General features: G+C 45.5%; 1 protein-coding gene across 4 annotated transcripts in view; it reads left to right on the top strand.

The window, feature by feature from the left end:
• ctdspl (CTD small phosphatase like) overlaps positions 1-16,951 on the top strand; it is a 197,405-nt gene extending 180,454 nt beyond the window's left edge. For 2 of the 4 annotated variants that reach the window (XM_033040824.1, XM_033040834.1), the window contains 4 exons: positions 2,374-2,466; positions 13,783-13,968; positions 15,941-16,062; positions 16,322-16,951. In XM_033040824.1, the coding sequence (XP_032896715.1) occupies positions 2,374-2,466; positions 13,783-13,968; positions 15,941-16,062; positions 16,322-16,604 (684 nt within the window). In that variant the 3' untranslated portion in view covers positions 16,605-16,951. Of the gene's footprint in view, positions 1-2,373; positions 2,467-13,782; positions 13,969-15,940 lie in introns of all 4 variants that reach the window. The other 2 variants (XM_033040853.1, XM_033040844.1) reach the window with 2 other exon arrangements.
• Positions 16,952-17,374: the final 423 nt, after the last annotated feature.

Below are 17,374 nucleotides of genomic sequence, written 5' to 3'. Positions count from 1 at the left end.
CCTGCCCAACCTCTCCCCATAGCTCAGCCCCTCAAGCCTTGGCAACATCTTTGTAAATCTTCTCTGCTCTCTTTCCACCTTAATGGCATCTTTCCTCTCGCAGGGGGACCAAAACTGAACACATTCACCAAATTATGTTTTCAAGAAGGAACTGCAGATGCTGGAAAATTGAAGGTACACAAAAATGCTGGAGAAACTCAGCGGGTGCAGCAGCATCTATGGAGCGAAGGAAATAGGTAACGTTTCGGGCCGAAACCCGTGACGGGTTTCGGCCCGAAACGTTACCTATTTCCTTCGCTCCATAGATGCTGCTGCACCCGCTGAGTTTCTCCAGCATTTTTGTGTACCACCAAATTATGTTTAGTGGCTTTGCTTGGTGTTGTGCCCGGTTTAAATCCCCGCGCATGTTTTCACTACGTATGTGTTCACAGAACCACAGGCAATTTTTAACATTCGATATAGCAGTTGGAAACACAGTGCAGGAAACAATGGTGTTGACAGGCAAAGAAATCGCATGGCATTCTGTGTATCCAAACATTGTTCAGGAAGGAAAGTCAGGGAACAGGGAAGGCACATTACCTGTTTCCCATCGGTTTCCATTTTATGGTTATTTCTGCTGACCACTGGGGGAGGAAGACATAGGCCTTATGACCCTGTCCCACTTAGGCGATTTTTTAGGCGACTAGGATGTCGCCTGTATGTTCGTGAGTAGTCTCCTCACTCGCCCAATGAATCGTAGCGTTTTTCTGGTCGCCGCTGGATTTTGAAATGTTCGAAACTTTTCAGCGACAGTCGGCTTGACGCCAATGAGCGTAGCTTGACTTCTCTTGACGTAGGTGCTGTCGTAGGTTGTCGCCAGGATAATGTAGGTTGTCGCCGGTGCTGACTTGGGTGAATTCCATTGTCGACTACATACGTCAACCGGTACCGGCCACTGAATTGTCTTAGGTTGTCTTCAGTTGTCTCCAACAGGGTGGTACCTTATCACAGGTGGACGTAGGTGGACGTCCTGATGAGTCGCTAGTTGTTGGTAGCTTACCATAGCTTGACATCGACTAGGTGGTAGATTGTTGTAGCCTTATGCTGATGGGTCCATTTGAACAGCCAGTGTCAAATTGTCGTAGGGGGGTCCAGTCGCCGTTTGTTCGGCGACCTGCCATGACTGTGGACGAAAAATTCGCCTAAGTGGGACAGGCCCATTATTGTATGAAGGAGGGCACTCCGCCTTATGCTGATGGGTCCATTTGAACAGCCAGTGTCAGTGCAGTGAGAGTTGTGTTGTGTCAAGTGCAGCTTGGTGCCACAGCAGCTGTCGCAAAGATTGCGACCACTCGCAGCAACACTGCAGCACAGATCCTGTCTTTCCACTTGCTCCTTAATTTGATGCTTTACAAAAAACTGAAGGAAGCATCTAAGGTACAACATACACAGAACAGTACATCAGAGGAACAGGCCGTTCGGCCCAACCGCCCGGGTGGGGGGGGGGGGGGGGGGGGGGGGGAAGAAGACGATGTGGGGACCCGAGCCTTGTCGGCGGCAGAAATGTGGCGTCTTGTGAACTACCCAAGTGAGATCTGCTATATGATTTTACCGGGTTGTAAGCAAAGCATTTCACTGTACCTAGGCGATAATAATTGAGTCAAATTCACTCCACAGTGTGTGTGTGTCGAACATGATACCAAGTTAAACCTCTCTGCTCTGCCTACACGTGATCCATACGCCTCCATCCCCTGCATATTCACATGCCTATCCAAAAGCCTCTTAAATGCCATGATTGTATCTGCCTCCACCACCAGGGCATTCCAGGCACTCACTACCCTCTGTGTGATCATCTTTTTTTTAAACTTGCGCCACACATCTCCTTGAAACTATAAATTTCTGTCTGATCTGCCCCTCAACCACCAATACACCAGAAAAAAAACCAATCCAGATTTGTCCAACCTTTCCTGTAGCCCAAATACCCTCTAATCCAGGCATCATTCTGGTAAACCTCATCTGCACCCTCTCCAAAGCCTCCACATCGTTCCAGCAATGGGGCGACCAGAACTGCACGCAATACTCCAAATGCAGCTGAGCCAAAGGCTTATAAATCTGCAATATAACTTCCTGACTCTTTTTCTCAATGCTGCATCCAATAAAGGCAAGTATACCATATGCCTTCTTTACCCATTTTCTGGTAGCTACGGACTCGGACCTCTAGATCCCTCTGTACATCAATGCTGTTTAGGGTCTTGCCATTAACTGTATACTTTCCCCTTGCATTCGACTTCCCAAGCTGGGATGCTTGTTACACTTTTAACGGATGTAAATGGATGTAAGCGCATGGCACTAGCTTGCTTGAGTCCTTGACCTACCTGTTCCCTACATTTACAGGTTTATGTGTTGAAAAGGCCGCATGTCGACTTATTCCTGCAGAAGATGGGGCAGCTCTTCGAATGTGTTCTCTTCACAGCCAGTCTAGCCAAGGTGAGCGTGCAGAGGAGTGTAACCTATGTCTGCTTGTGTGTATGTGTGTGTGAACCTTCAAAGCTTGCTTAACAAATTCATCATTTTTTGGAGAAATTATTTCTTAACTTTGTTTGCCGATGGAAATTTTTTTCATCCATCCTCCCTCCTCTTGTTTCTATTCTCCTTGTATGTGTGCGTGGACCCAGGTGAGCTGAAAGCCCTATTTCCATGCTGTCTCTCTAAACTAAGGCAAGGTCAATCCTGGGAGCAAGAAATATATCGACTGGGTAAGGTGAAGACAGGAGGATGGGGGTTGGAGGTTTGCGCAAATACCTTTGTGGCCAAGTTAGCCAAGTCCCTGTGTTGTAAACACTTGAAAAGATGCACCACTTTCATAGTCTAATGGAGAGCAAACTCATCTTCACGGCCACTTAATTCATTGTCATTGTACAGTCGCTGTTTCTCGTTGTACGAGTTGCAATTGTGACCTTGTGCGAGTTTCATTTCTAACTAGAGGCAGAGGGGACTGCAGATGCTGGAATCTTGAACCAAACTCAAAGTGCCAGAGGAACCCAGCGGGTCAGACAGCGCCTGGAGTAAATGGACAGATGAAAGCTCTGGGTTTCGGGACCCTCAATGAGTCTGATGAAGGGTCCCAATCCGATGTGTCGTCTGGCCACACCCTCCACCGAGGCAGCTGAGCCCGCTGAGTTCCTCCAGCTCTCTGTGTCGTGCTACATTTGCAACCTCATCTGGCATGGGCAAGGATGGTGGAAAGAAGAACAAACATTACTAGTGTGTGGATTTGCAGCAAGTTGTTTTGTTTCCTGCATTGGGCATTATCATTTCCAGCAAGGTAGAGGTCACTTGACAAAACTGTGTGGCGATTAGCACTGTGAACCAAGCAGATAGCGGTCCCAATTATTTTTGTGACTTGGTTACGTAAATGCATTGAATTAGTTTCTTTGTTTAATCCCGCCACTAGGGGTCAATACAGACTGACATCATTGCTAATGCCGCTAATCTTTTGATCGCACTCAGTCTAAAATGCAAACTCTACAGTTAACCCAAGAGTCGAACAACACAGCAACAGGCCCTTTGGCCCATCGCATACATGCAGATTTTTTTGCATGTTCATAAGTGTTCATATGTGATAGGAGAAGAATTAGGCCATTCGGCCCATCAAGTCTACTGTGCCATTCAATCATGGCTCAACTCTCTGAACCCCATTCTCCTGCCTCTCCCAGTAACCCTTCTACCCCGATCCCATTTACCTGCATTAACCATATAACAATTACAGCACGGAAACAAGCCATCTCGGCCCTACAAGTCCGTGCCGAACAATTTTTTCCCTTAGTCCCACCTGCCTGCACTCATACCATAACCCTCCATTCCCTTCTCATCCATATGCCTATCCAATTTATTCTTAAATGATACCAACAAACCTGCCGCCACCACTTCCACTGGAAGCTCATTCCACACCGCTACCACTCTCTGAGTAAAGAGGTTCCCCCTAATGTAGTAGTGAAGTTGGAGAGTAGTAGTGAAGTTGGAGATGGTATCAAACAGGAAATTAGAAATGCGTGCGACAAAGGCAAAACCGTTATAATGGGTGACTTCAATCTACATATAGATTGGGTGAATCAAATTGGCAGGGGTGCTGAGGAAGAGGATTTTTTGGAATGTATGCGGGATAGTTATCTAAATCAACATGTAGAGGAACCAACGAGAGAGCAGGCTATTTTAGACTGGGTATTGAGTAATGAGGAAGGGTTAGTTAGCAGTCTTGTTGTACGTGCCCCCTTGGGCAAGAGTGACCATAATATGGTTGAGTTCTTCATTAGGATGGAGAGTGACATTGTTAATTCAGAAACAATGGTTCTGAACTTAAAGAAAGGTAACTTTGAGGGTATGAGACGTGAATTGGCCAAGATTGACTGGCAATTAATTCTAAAAGGGTTGACGGTGGATATGCAATGGAAGACATTTAAAGACTGCATGGATGAACTACAAAAATTGTTCATCCCAGTTTGGCAAAAGAATAAATCAGGGACGGTAGTGCATCCGTGGATAACAAGGGAAATCAGGGATAGTATCAAAGCGAAGGATGATGCGTACAAATTAGCCAGAAAAAGCAGCATACCGGAGGACTGGGAGAAATTCAGAGACCAGCAGAGGAGGACAAAGGGCTTATTAGGAAAGGAAAAATAGATTATGAAAGAAAACTGGCAGGGAACATAAAAACTGACTGCAAAAGTTTTTATAGATATGTGAAAAGAAAGAGATTAGTTAAAACAAATGTAGGTCCCTTGCAGTCAGAAACGGGTGAGTTGATCATGGGGAACAAGGATATGGCGGACCAATTGAATAACTACTTTGGTTCCGTCTTCACTAAGGAAGACATAAATAATCTGCCGGAAATAGCAGGGGACCGCGGGTCAAAGGAGTTGGAGGAATTGAGTGAAATCCAGGTTAGCCGGGAAGTGGTGTTGGGTAAATTAAATGGATTAAAGGCCGATAAATCCCCAGGGCCAGATAGGCTGCATCCCAGAGTACTTAAGGAAGTAGCTCCAGAAATAGTGGATGCATTAGTAATAATCTTTCAAAACTCTTTAGATTCTGGAGTAGTTCCTGAGGATTGGCGGGTAGCAAACGTAACCCCACTTTTTAAGAAGGGAGGGAGAGAGAAAACGGGGAATTACAGACCAGTTAGTCTAACATCGGTAGTGGGGAAACTGCTAGAGTCAGTTATTAAAGATGGGATAGCAGCACATTTGGAAAGTGGTGAAATCATTGGACAAAGTCAGCATGGATTTACAAAAGGTAAATCATGTCTGACGAATCTTATAGAATTTTTCGAGGATGTAACTAGTAGCGTGGATAGGGGAGAACCAGTGGATGTGGTGTATCTGGACTTCCAGAAGGCTTTCGACAAGGTCCCACATAAGAGATTAGTTTACAAACTTAAAGCACACGGCATTGGGGGTTCAGTATTGATGTGGATAGAGAACTGGCTGGCAAACAGGAAGCAAAGAGTAGGAGTAAACGGGTCCTTTTCACAATGGCAGGCAGTGACTAGTGGGGTACCGCAAGGCTCAGTGCTGGGACCCCAGCTATTTACAATATATATTAATGATCTGGATGAGGGAATTGAAGGCAATATCTGCAAGTTTGCGGATGACACTAAGCTGGGGGGCAGTGTTAGCTGTGAGGAGGATGCTAGGAGACTGCAAGGTGACTTGGATAGGCTGGGTGAGTGGGCAAATGTTTGGCAGATGCAGTATAATGTGGATAAATGTGAGGTTATCCATTTTGGTGGCAAAAACAGGAAAGCAGACTATTATCTAAATGGTGGCCGACTAGGAAAAGGGGAGATGCAGCGAGACCTGGGTGTCATGGTACACCAGTCATTGAAAGTGGGCATGCAGGTGCAGCAGGCAGTGAAGAAAGCGAATGGTATGTTAGCTTTCATAGCAAAAGGATTTGAGTATAGGAGCAGGGAGGTTCTACTGCAGTTGTACAGGGTCTTGGTGAGACCACACCTGGAGTATTGCGTACAGTTTTGGTCTCCAAATCTGAGGAAGGACATTATTGCCATAGAGGGAGTGCAGAGAAGGTTCACCAGACTGATTCCTGGGATGTCAGGACTGTCTTATGAAGAAAGACTGGATAGACTTGGTTTATACTCTCTAGAATTTAGAAGATTGAGAGGGGATCTTATAGAAACTTACAAAATTCTTAAGGGGTTGGACAGGCTAGATGCAGGAAGATTGCTCCCGATGTTGGGGAAGTCCAGGACAAGGGGTCCCAGCTTAAGGATAAGGGGGAAATCCTTTAAAACCGAGATGAGAAGAACTTTTTTCACACAGAGAGTGGTGAATCTCTGGAACTCTCTGCCACAGAGGGTAGTCGAGGCCAGTTCATTGGCTATATTTAAGAGGGAGTTAGATGTGGCCCTTGTGGCTAAGGGGATCAGAGGGTATGGCGAGAAGGCAGGTACGGGATACTGAGTTGGATGATCAGCCATGATCATATTGAATGGCGGTGCAGGCTCGAAGGGCCGAATGGCCTACTCCTGCACCTAATTTCTATGTTTCTATGTTTCTAATGTTACCCCTAAACTTCTGTCCCTTAATTCTGAAGTCATGTCCTCTTGTTTGAATCTTCCCTATTCTCAAAGGGAAAAGCTTGATCACATCAACTCTGTCTATCCCTCTCATCATTTTAAAGACCTCTATCAAGTCCCCCCTTAACCTTCTGCGCTCCAGAGAATAAAGACCTAACTTATTCAACCTATCTCTGTAACTTAGTTGTTGAAACCCAGGCAACATTCTAGTAAATCTCCTCTGTACTCTCTCTATTTTGTTGACATCCTTCCTATAATTGGGCGACCAAAATTGTACACCATACTCCAGATTTGGTCTCACCAATGCCTTGTACAATTTTAACATTACATCCCAGCTTCTATACTCAATGCTCTGATTTATAAAGGCTAGCATACCAAAAGCTTTCTTTACCACCCTATCTATATGAGATTCCACCTTCAAGGAACTATGCACGGTTATTCCCAGATCCCTCTGTTCAACTGTATTCTTCAATTCCCTACCATTTATCATGTACGTCCTATTTTGATTTGTCCTGCCAAGGTGTAACACCTCACATTTATCAGCATTAAACTCCATCTGCCATCTTTCAGCCCATTTTTCCAAATGGCCTAAATCACTCTGTAGACTTTGGAAATCCTCTTCATTATCCACAACACCCCCTATCTTGGTATCATCTGCATACTTACTAATCCAATTTACCACCCCTTCATCCAGATCATTGATGTACATGACAAACAACAAAGGACCCAACACAGATCCCTGAGGCACCCCACTAGTCACCTGCCTCCAACCCGACAAACAGCCATCCACCATTACCCTCTGGCTTCTCCCATTCAGCCACTGCTGAATCCATCTTGCTATTCCTGCATTTATACCCAACAGTTTAACCTTCTTAACCAACCTTCCATGAGGAACCTTGTCAAAGGCCTTACTAAAGTCCATATAGACAACATCCACTGCTTTACCCTCGTCAATTTCCCTAGTAACCTCTTCAAAAAATTCAAGAAGATTAGTCAAACATGACCTTCCAGGCACAAATCCATGTTGACTGTTCCTAATCAGACCCTGTTTATCCAGATGCTTATATATATTATCTCTAAGTATCTTTTCCATTAATTTGCCCACCACTGAAGTCAAACTAACAGGTCTATAATTGCTAGTTTACTCTTAGAACCCTTTTTAAACAATGGAACAACATGCGCAGTACGCCAATCCTCGGGGACTATTCCCGTTTCTAATGACATTTGAAATATTTCTGTCATAGCCCCGGCTATTTCTACACTAACTTCCCTCAATGTCCTAGGGAATATCCTGTCAGGACCTGGAGACTTATCCACTTTTATATTTTTCAAAAGTGTCAGTACTTCTTTTACTTTGAAACTCATAGTATCCATAACTAATCTACTCGTTTCCCTTACCTCACATAATTCAATATCCTTCTCCTTGGTAATACCGAAGAAAAGAAATTGTTCAATATCTCCCCCATCTCTTTTGGCTCTGCAGATAGCTGCCCACTCTGTTTCTCCAATGGACCAATTTTATCCCTCGTTATCCTTTTGCTATTAATATAGCTGTAGATACCCTTTGGATTTACTTTCACCTTACTTGCCAAAGCAACCTCATATCTTCTTTTAGCTTTTCTAATTTCTTTCTTAAGATTCTTTTTACATTCCTTATACTCCACAAGCACCTCATTTACTTCATGCTGCCTATAATTATTGTAGATCTCCCTCTTTTTCCGAACAAGATGTCCAATTTCCCTTGAAAACCAGGGCTCTTTCCAATTTTACTGTTTCCTTTCAACCGAACAGGAACATAAAGATTCTGTACTCTTAAAATTTCCCCTTTAAATGTCCACCATTTCTCTTCTACATCTTTCCCATAAAACAAAATGTCCCAGTCCACTCCTTTTAAATCATCTCGCATCTCATCAAAGTTAGCCTTTCTCCAATCAAAAATCTCAACCCTAGGTCCAGTTCTGACCTTCTCCATAATTATATTGAAACTAATGGTATTGTGATCACTGGACCCGAAGTGCTCCCCAACGCATACCTCCGCCACCTGTCCCGTCTCATTTCCTAACAGGAGGTCCAGCACTGCCCCTCCTCTAGTAGGTACCTCTATGTATTGCTGCAAAAAACTATCCTGCATACATTTTACAAACTCCAAACCATCCAGCATTGAAACCATAAAAGCCCTGTCCCACGGTACGAGTTCATTCCAAGAGCTCTCCCGAGTTTAAAAAAAAATCAAACTCGTGGTAAGCGCGGAGAATGAACGTAGCGGGTACGTCGGAGCTCGGGGACGTCTCTTAGCGGCTCGTAACGCTAACGGCAGGTACTCGGGAAGACTCGCTAACGGCAGGTAAGCACGGGAAGACTCGTGAAGATTTTCAACATGTTGAAAAATGTCCACGAGAGCCCCGAGTACCGACGAGTGGCCATTACCGTAAATCTCCGAGTTGGAATCAGGGCAAACTCGGGAGAGCTCTTGGAATGAACTCGTACCGTGGGACAGGGCGAAAAGCCTTTCTACTGAAGTGTATACTGAAGTGTCTGTCTTAAACATTAGTGATTGTACCTGATTGTACCACCACCTCTGGCAACTCAATCCAGATATCACCCACTCTCTACATATACAGACCATGCCCAATTTTGCATGAAGACTCCCTCATTCCTCTCCTTCACATTATCTGGGCAGTAGTGAGAAATGTGATAATGAGTTGATGAATAAGGGCAGAAAATATATGAATGGTTTGGACAAATGTAGGCGGCATGATCAGTGTTTGCAGAAGATACTAAAATGACAACCTGTTTAACACGAAGGAAGAGCTAGCTACACCTTGTGAAAAGGTTTAGGCTTACTATTGATAAATAAAAAGCTTTGTTTTGCATGCTATCCAAATAGTTCAGACAATGCTGGAGTAACTCAGCGGGTCTGGCAGTATCTCTGGAGAGAAGGAATAGGTGACTTTTTGTGACCCCAAAGGGGTTTGAAGAAGTTGTCTTGATCCGAGACGTCACCTATTCCTTTTCTCCAGAGATGCGACCTGACCCACTGAGTTACTCCAGCATATTGTGTCTATCTTAAGTGGAAGCCAGCATCTGCAATTCATAGATACATAGACAATAGGTGCAGGAGTAGGCCATTCAGCCCTTCCAGCCGGCACCGCCTATCAATGTGATCATGGCTGAACATCCACAATCAGTACCCCGTTCCTGCCTTCTCCCCATACCCCTTGATTCCACTAGCCCTAAGAGCTCTATCTAACTGTCTTGTGAATTCCTGCACAGATCAGATAATACTACACATAAATACAATCAAGCCAAACTCAAGTGTAACAGGTAGAGCAAAGGGGAAGGTGCAGAGTGAACAACTGGAAATGGTGCTAGATTTTTAGGTAGAATAGAGATTTAAAAGAGATGGGCAATTGTACGGCAGTAGATCCTTCTCTGGGAGCAGCGTGCAAAGAGTCGACACACTCTTGCATCTCAATGCCAGCTAGAGATTCAGTCATTTGAGCAAAAACATGGAAAATAGGATTCAATCCAAAGAATGTGAGGGGTAATGTATTTGGGAAGTACCAACTAAACAAGAAAATATAGTGACTGGAAGGATGGTGAGAGATGTGGAGGATCAGAGGGGCTTTAGCATGTAGGCCAATAGGTTCCTTAATCTATCACAAGACCCAAAACGTCACCCATTCCTTCTCACCAGAGATGCTGCCTGACCCGCTGAGTTACTCCAACATTTTGTGTCTATCTTCGGTGTAAACCAGCATCTGCAGTTCCTTCCTGCACAGGAAAATGGGAGCAGGAGATAGGCCACTCAACCCCTCAAACCAGCCTTGCCATTCAGAGTGATCCTGGTTGATTTACACTGGCTTCAATTCCTCTTCTGTGCCAGGACCCCATAGCCCTCAATTCCTCAATCCTTAGATTTACCTATTCCTAGTGTATATGCAACCACCCTCGGGGGCGGAGAATTCCAGAGAACTACTTTAAACTTTATAGATGCCGGGCAGAAACAGGCCCTTAGGCCCACTGAGACTGTGATCACCCCGTACACTAACAATAGCCTACACACCAGTAACAATTTACAATTTGTTTACCAATGCCAATTATCCTACAAACCTGCACGTCTTTGGCATGTGAGAGGAAACTGAAGCACCCAGAGAAAACCCACGCGGCCACAGGGAGAACGTTCAAACTCTGTACAGTCAGCACCCGTAATCGGGATATAACCTGGGTCTCTGGCACTGTAAGGCAGCAACTCTACCACTGTGCCACCTTAAACTCATCCAAGATTCACAGCAGGATAGGTCAAGAAAATGCAAGGGCATGAGAAATGTTTCCCTTTAACGGCTGCGGCATTGAATTGAAGAGCAGGAATGTTTAACAACTGGTATGCGAACTACGAACATTTCTGGTTACTAGGATACTGGGTTACTAGGAAGCCAGGATACTGTCTGATTCGCCTTTACCATTGCAGGCATTGGACTTTGTCTCCACAACTGTTCCGCCCCAGTGCCCTCTGCATCTTCCCCTTCGCTCAACCTATTGTATTCCAGTTTGGCTTCAATCCATTTATAGGTAGTAATAAGGTCATAAGTGATAGGAGTAGAATTAGGCCATTCGGCCCATCAAGTCTACTCCGCCATTCAATCATGGCTTTAGAAGTTTGAGTTTAGAAGGATGAGGGGGTTTCTTATAGAAACATATAAAATTATAAAAAGGACTGGACAAGCTAGATGCAGGAAAAATGTTCCCAATGTTGGGCGAGTCCAGAACCAGGGGCCACAGTCTTAGAATAAAGGGGAGGCCATTTAAGACAGGTGAGAAAAAACGTTTTCACCCAGAGAGTTGTGAATTTGTGGAATTCCCTGCCACAGAGGGCAGTGGAGGCCAAGTCACTGGATGGATTTAAGAGAGAGTTAGATAGAGCTCTAGGGGCTAGTGGAATCAAGGGATATGGGGAGAAGGCAGGCACGAGTTATTGATTGGGGACAATCAGCCATGATCACAATGAATGGCAGTGCTGGCTCGAAGGGCCGAATGGCCTCCTGCACCTATTTTCTATGTTTATGGCTGATCTATCTCCCCTTCCTAACCCCATTCTCCTGCCTTCTACCCATAACCTTTGACACTCATACTAACCCGTATTGTCTGATGTGATTGGATAGCATGCAAAATAAAGCTTTTTACTGTACCTCGATCGAGGGGAAAATAATAGACATAAACATAAATCATTTGTAGGACAGTTGTGATTGCATGGTGGAGAACGCTGTTATCTGCAAAACGGCAGCTACGATAAAGATTGGATAAGTTTGTTTTCTTTGGAAATCAAGGAAGAACACTCTGAGGATCTCAACAGAGTAAATAGATGAGACCTATCTCCCTTTGAGGTACTTTCTCACCGACTCCCTACACACTAGGGTCAACCTGTAGAGGCCAATTAACCCACAAACCCGCATTGGACAGTAATGGGAAGTTAGAACAGACACCATGGGCCGAAGGGCCTGTCCCTGAACTGCACCCATTCTTAGACCTAAAGAGCCATGACCTTTGATGATAATTCCACTAGTGAGAGTCGAGGACTAGAGGACACAGCCTCAGAATAAAAAGACGTACCTTTAGAAAGGAGATGAGGAATTTCTTTAGGCAGAGAGTGGTGAATCAGTGGAATGTAAAGCATAGTCTATTTAATGTACTGGTCAGGCCGCATTTAGAGTATTGTAAGCAATTTTGGGCCCCATATCTGAGGAAGGATGTGCTGGCGCTGGAGAGATGCAGAAGAGGTTCACGAGAATGATCCCAGGAATGAGTGGGTTAACATATGATGAGCGTTTGGCGGCACTGGGCCTGTACTCGCTGGAGTTTAGAAGGATGAGTGGGAACCAAATAGTTGAATGCCTGGATAGAGTGGTTAGCTTCAGAGTTGAAGGACATTCCTTTAAGAAGGAGATGAGGAGGAACTTCTTTGATCAGAATGTGTGGAATTCATTGCCACAGACAATGGAGGCCAAGTCAATGGATATTTTTTAAGGCAGAGAAAGATAGATTCTTTATTAGTACGAGTGTCAGGGGTTATGGGAAGAAGGAGTGGACTTGATGGGCCAAATGGCCTTATTCTGCTCCTGGAACATAAACATGACTAAATCAGTGATGGGGAGTAGTGTGAATAGTGGGGAGCAGCTGCCGTTAAGATGAAACTATATTGTGTTTGACAATGCAGGTGTATTACAGCAGAGCTGTTGACCTCTTTGTGGTTTAAGTTTGTTACTGTCAGGTGTAATGAAGTACAGCTTTGTTTTACATGCTATCCAATCAGATCAGATAATACAATACGTATTTACAGCCAAGTTGAGCAAAGGGGGAGATACAGAGTACAGAATATAGTTCTCAGCATTGTAGCGCACCAGTTCCACAGGCAAAGTCCAATAGACGAGATAATAGGTGTTTAAGAAGGAACTGCAGATGATGGAAAATCGAAGGTGGACAAAGGTGCTGGAGAAACTCAGCGGGTGCAGCAGCATCTAAGGAGTGAAAGAAATAGGCAACGTTTCGGGCCGAAACCCTTCTTCAGATGAGATAATAGGTGCAGGAGTAGGCCATTCCGCTCTTCGAGTCAGCACCGCCATGCACTGTGATCATGTCTGATCATCCACAATCAGCACACCGTTCCTGCCTTCTCCCCATATCCCCTGACTCCACTATCTTTAAGAGCTCCATCTAACTCTTTCTTGAAAGCATCCAGAAAATTAGCCTCCACTGCCATCTGAGGCAGAGAATTCCACAGATTCACAACTGTCTGGGTGAAAACGTTTTTCCTCATCTCTGTTCTAAATGGCCTACCCCTTATTCTTAAACTGTTAAACCAATGGGGTAGAGGTGAATCAGACAGTACCCTAGCTTATGGAAGGGCCTTTCGTAAGCCTGTTAACAGAGGAGAGTAAGCTGTTCCTGAGTCCGGTGGAGCTTTCTGTACCTTCTTTCAAGTTTCTGTACCTTCTGCCAAACGGGAGTGGGGAGAAGAAGGGATGACTGAGATGAGAAAGGCCTTTGATTATGTTGGCTGCTTTCCTGAGGTAGAGGGAGTTTTTGTATGTGGGGTTTTTGTATTGGAAATGAGTTCAAGATGTTGGACTGGTTGTCGAGTGAATGTTTGGAAGCATGTTGTGTGTCAGTCACTGGGCCGTAACTTGTTTACTTTCCCTGCTCTCTCAAAGTATGCAGATCCGGTGGCAGACCTGCTGGATCGCTGGGGCGTCTTCAGGGCCAGGCTCTTCAGAGAATCGTGCGTTTTCCACAGAGGAAACTACGTGAAAGACCTTAGTCGACTAGGGAGGGACTTGAGTAAGGTCATAATAGTGGATAATTCACCGGCATCCTACATCTTCCACCCCGAAAACGCAGTGAGTACTCCCTTCCCTTTAAGTTTGGTTGCCTCCATCTATTTGCAGAGGGCCAACGTAACATGGAGGCACATGGAACGGCACATGATGGTTTGCAAAAAAAAAAGAGACAGAGTGCTGGAGTAACTCAGCGGGTTGGGCAGCATCTCTGGAGAACATGGATAGGTGCGACGTCCATAGTTGCTCCATAAAATGTATCAACCTTCCAGCTGTGGTAGTAGTTGATGACAGGACATCCCCCACAGAAACTTCCAACCGCAGATAGACACAAAGTGTTGCAGTAAGTCAGCAGGTTAGGCAGCATCTCTGGAGAAAATGGATGGGTGACGTTTCAGGTCGGGGACCCTTCAGACTGAAAATAGAGGTGACGGGAGAAAAGTGGCCTTTCCTCACCAGTTTATTTCTCCCACTGCCGCTCCCCCCCCCCCCCCCCCCCCCCACACATCTACTTTCAGTCTGAAGAAGGGTCGGCGACCCGGAACGCCACCTATCCATGTTCTCCAGAGATGCGTGGTCCGAGAGCCTGAACCGCTGAGTTACTCCAGCACTTTGTGTCTCTTGCTCAGCAGGGATGCGGTGGGCCGAAGGACCTGTTTCTGTGCTGTATGACTCTATGACCCCTTTAGACTCTCGCATCCTTTTTAGATGCATTGATTGGATCACCCCTGAATCTTCTACGCTGATGGTAAATTCATCCTAGTCCAGCATCCTGTTGCCTTAACTTTGCCCTTTGTACTCCAGTATCATTCTGGTGATTCTGAGTCCAAGACCCGTGTGATTGACCTGAAGATGTACGCATTCCTGACAGAACCCTAGATGTACACATGCCTGACACCGGATGGCACAGCTGATAAAGCCACTACTTCACAGCGCCAGACACCCGGGTTCGATCCTGACCTCAGGGGCTGTCAGTGTGGAGTTTGCACGTTCTTCCAGTGACGGCGTGGGTTTTTCTCCGGCTGCTCCAGTTTCCTCCCACATCTCAGAGACGTGCGGGTTAATCAGCCTCTGTAAATTGTCCCTAGTGTGTAGGGAATGGATGGGAAAGTGAGATAACATAGAACTAGTGCGCCTGGTTGATCAATGATTGGCGTGGACCCGATGGGCCGGTTTCCATGCTTTGTTTCTCAATCCAAACAAAAACAAGGGCTCCAAATCACCTTACCCCGCTCCAAATCACACGAGATCTCCATCTGTACAAATATTCCTCCTTCACTGCTTAATCAACGTCTCTCAACACCTCCAGCACATGGTTTGCAACCCTTCAACCAGTTGGACCTCTTTTCCAATAATCTCTGTCCTCACCTACACTGTCCACTCCCCAATATCAAACGCCTCTATTTCTGTTGAAAATCCGTAAATATTTTGGGGATGGGGAAATCGACTAACCTCCTCTGCCTGACATGATCCATATCCCTCCGATCACTGCATATCCATGTGCATATCTAAAAGTACACACGGTGCTGGAGTAACTCGGCGGGTCAGGCAGCATCTCCAGAGAACATGGCGGTCACGGTGGTGCAGCGGTACAGTTGCTGCCTTACAGCGAATGCAGCGCCGGAGACCCGGGTTCCATCCCGACTACGGGTGCTGTCTGTACGGAGTTTGTACCTTCTCCCCGTGACCTGCGTGGGTTTTCTACGAGATCTTCGGTTTCCTCCCACATTCCAAAGACGTGCAGGTTTGTAGGTTAATTGGCTTGGTAAATGTAAAAAATTGTCCCTAGTGGGTGTAGGATAGTGTTAATGTGCGGGGATTGCTGGTTGGCGCGGACCTGGTGGACTGAAGAGCCTGTTTCCGCGCTGTATCTCTAAACTAAACTAAACATGGATAGGTGACGTTTCGGGTCGGGTCTCTTCTTTAGGGAAGAGATGATAAGGGGGGACTAAAGGATTCGACCAGGTTACAAAATGGTTGTCTTCATGAAGGGAAGTTAACTAATGCAAGTGTTTCTCACCCCCCCCACACACAGGTGCCTGTGCAGTCGTGGTTCGACGACATGTCGGACACAGAGTTGTATGATCTGATCCCATTCTTTGAAGGACTGAGCAAAGAGGAGGATGTTTACACTATGCTGCAGAACCTCCGTGGCAGGTAGCGACTGTGCTCCAGGCATGTGGCAGTTTCCTTGCGTTGATCTTGGCCCGATTTTTTGTTTTATTTTTAAATTCCCCCTGCCCCTCCCTACCCAATTCACACACATCCCCCACACCCCGTCTCCTTCCCCGTTCTCCCCCCGAACCCCTTTGCAAATGTTGTGTTTTCTTTTCTTTGTAACGAGAAAGCTTCCTTCACTTCCCCCGTCCCTTCCCCACCCCATGCCTTGGATCGGAACTGCACCTGGTGGAGTTAGGAGCAGGAAGCAATCTGCAAACGGGAAGCACTTCAGCACCTGCTGCCCTGAGTTCGCTGTGAACAAGGTGACATGCGGTCGTTCCAGCCTCTGCCAGCCTGGCGTCAGAAACGCACGAGCGACCAGACGTCGAGGAAACAACTACCATTTTAAAAAGAAATACATCACACTTACAACACGTGGGAAACCAGGAGAAATATCCGCTGCAGACTGTGGTTTGAATATCAATCTTCTTCTTTCCGCCTACCAAAAAAAAAAACACAAGTATTGGGCAGTTCTGTGATACTTTTGAAAGTTTTTTTTCCTCTTTGGTTTTCTTTTCGCAGATATTGCTATGCAGACAGTCACTCTGATCTACAGTAGCTGATCTGATTCTGTGATCTCCTTTTTGCAGAATGAAGTGCCTTTTGAAAACAAAATTGATAATTTTAGACGAGAAAAAAAAAAAAAAGCAGACTTAATTTTTTTGTACACCGCATATTCCAGAGATCTTTTATCTTTTAATGACTGTATGTTTTAAAACAAAAAAAAACAAAAATTAATCTTTATGAGCACTGTTATTTATGCTGAACACATTGAATTCTAAGTGCTGGGTACAAGACTACAGAGCCATTAGACTTCTAAATTTTACACCAATTGGCTTAACAATAGTTCGTGGCACCAAATTATAATATTTTTGAATTGCTATTTTAAATATTGGGATGGGGTAAGATTACTCTGTGGCATCGGTTGCGCTACGACACAATAAGGGAAGCAGAAGTCATGATATGTTGTCACCAGGTACTTGGGAAATGTCACCCTCCCTGCCAAAGGTCACCATTTTTCTTTCTATCCCTCTCTGATTCCCATCCCTCCCGTCTGCCATTGTGTTGCTTCCTTCCTGACACCCCCTCTCTCCCCAATGGCCCTCCCCAAAGCGAAACCTTCTTGAAACCACCCTGCCACACAGCGGTTGGGCCTTATGGACTTGCTCTCAATAAGTTTGTCGTTGGAGAAGATGGTGGGGGGAGGAGGAGGAGGAGGAGACAGGTTCACTTTGGGAGGACAGGTGTT

The sequence above is a fragment of the Amblyraja radiata genome, chromosome 2 (assembly GCF_010909765.2).
Source record: "Amblyraja radiata isolate CabotCenter1 chromosome 2, sAmbRad1.1.pri, whole genome shotgun sequence".
In the NCBI taxonomy this organism is placed as follows: Eukaryota; Metazoa; Chordata; class Chondrichthyes; order Rajiformes; family Rajidae; genus Amblyraja; species Amblyraja radiata.
Note: the sequence above shows the minus strand (reverse complement) of the source record. Positions and strands in the feature narration are given on the sequence as shown.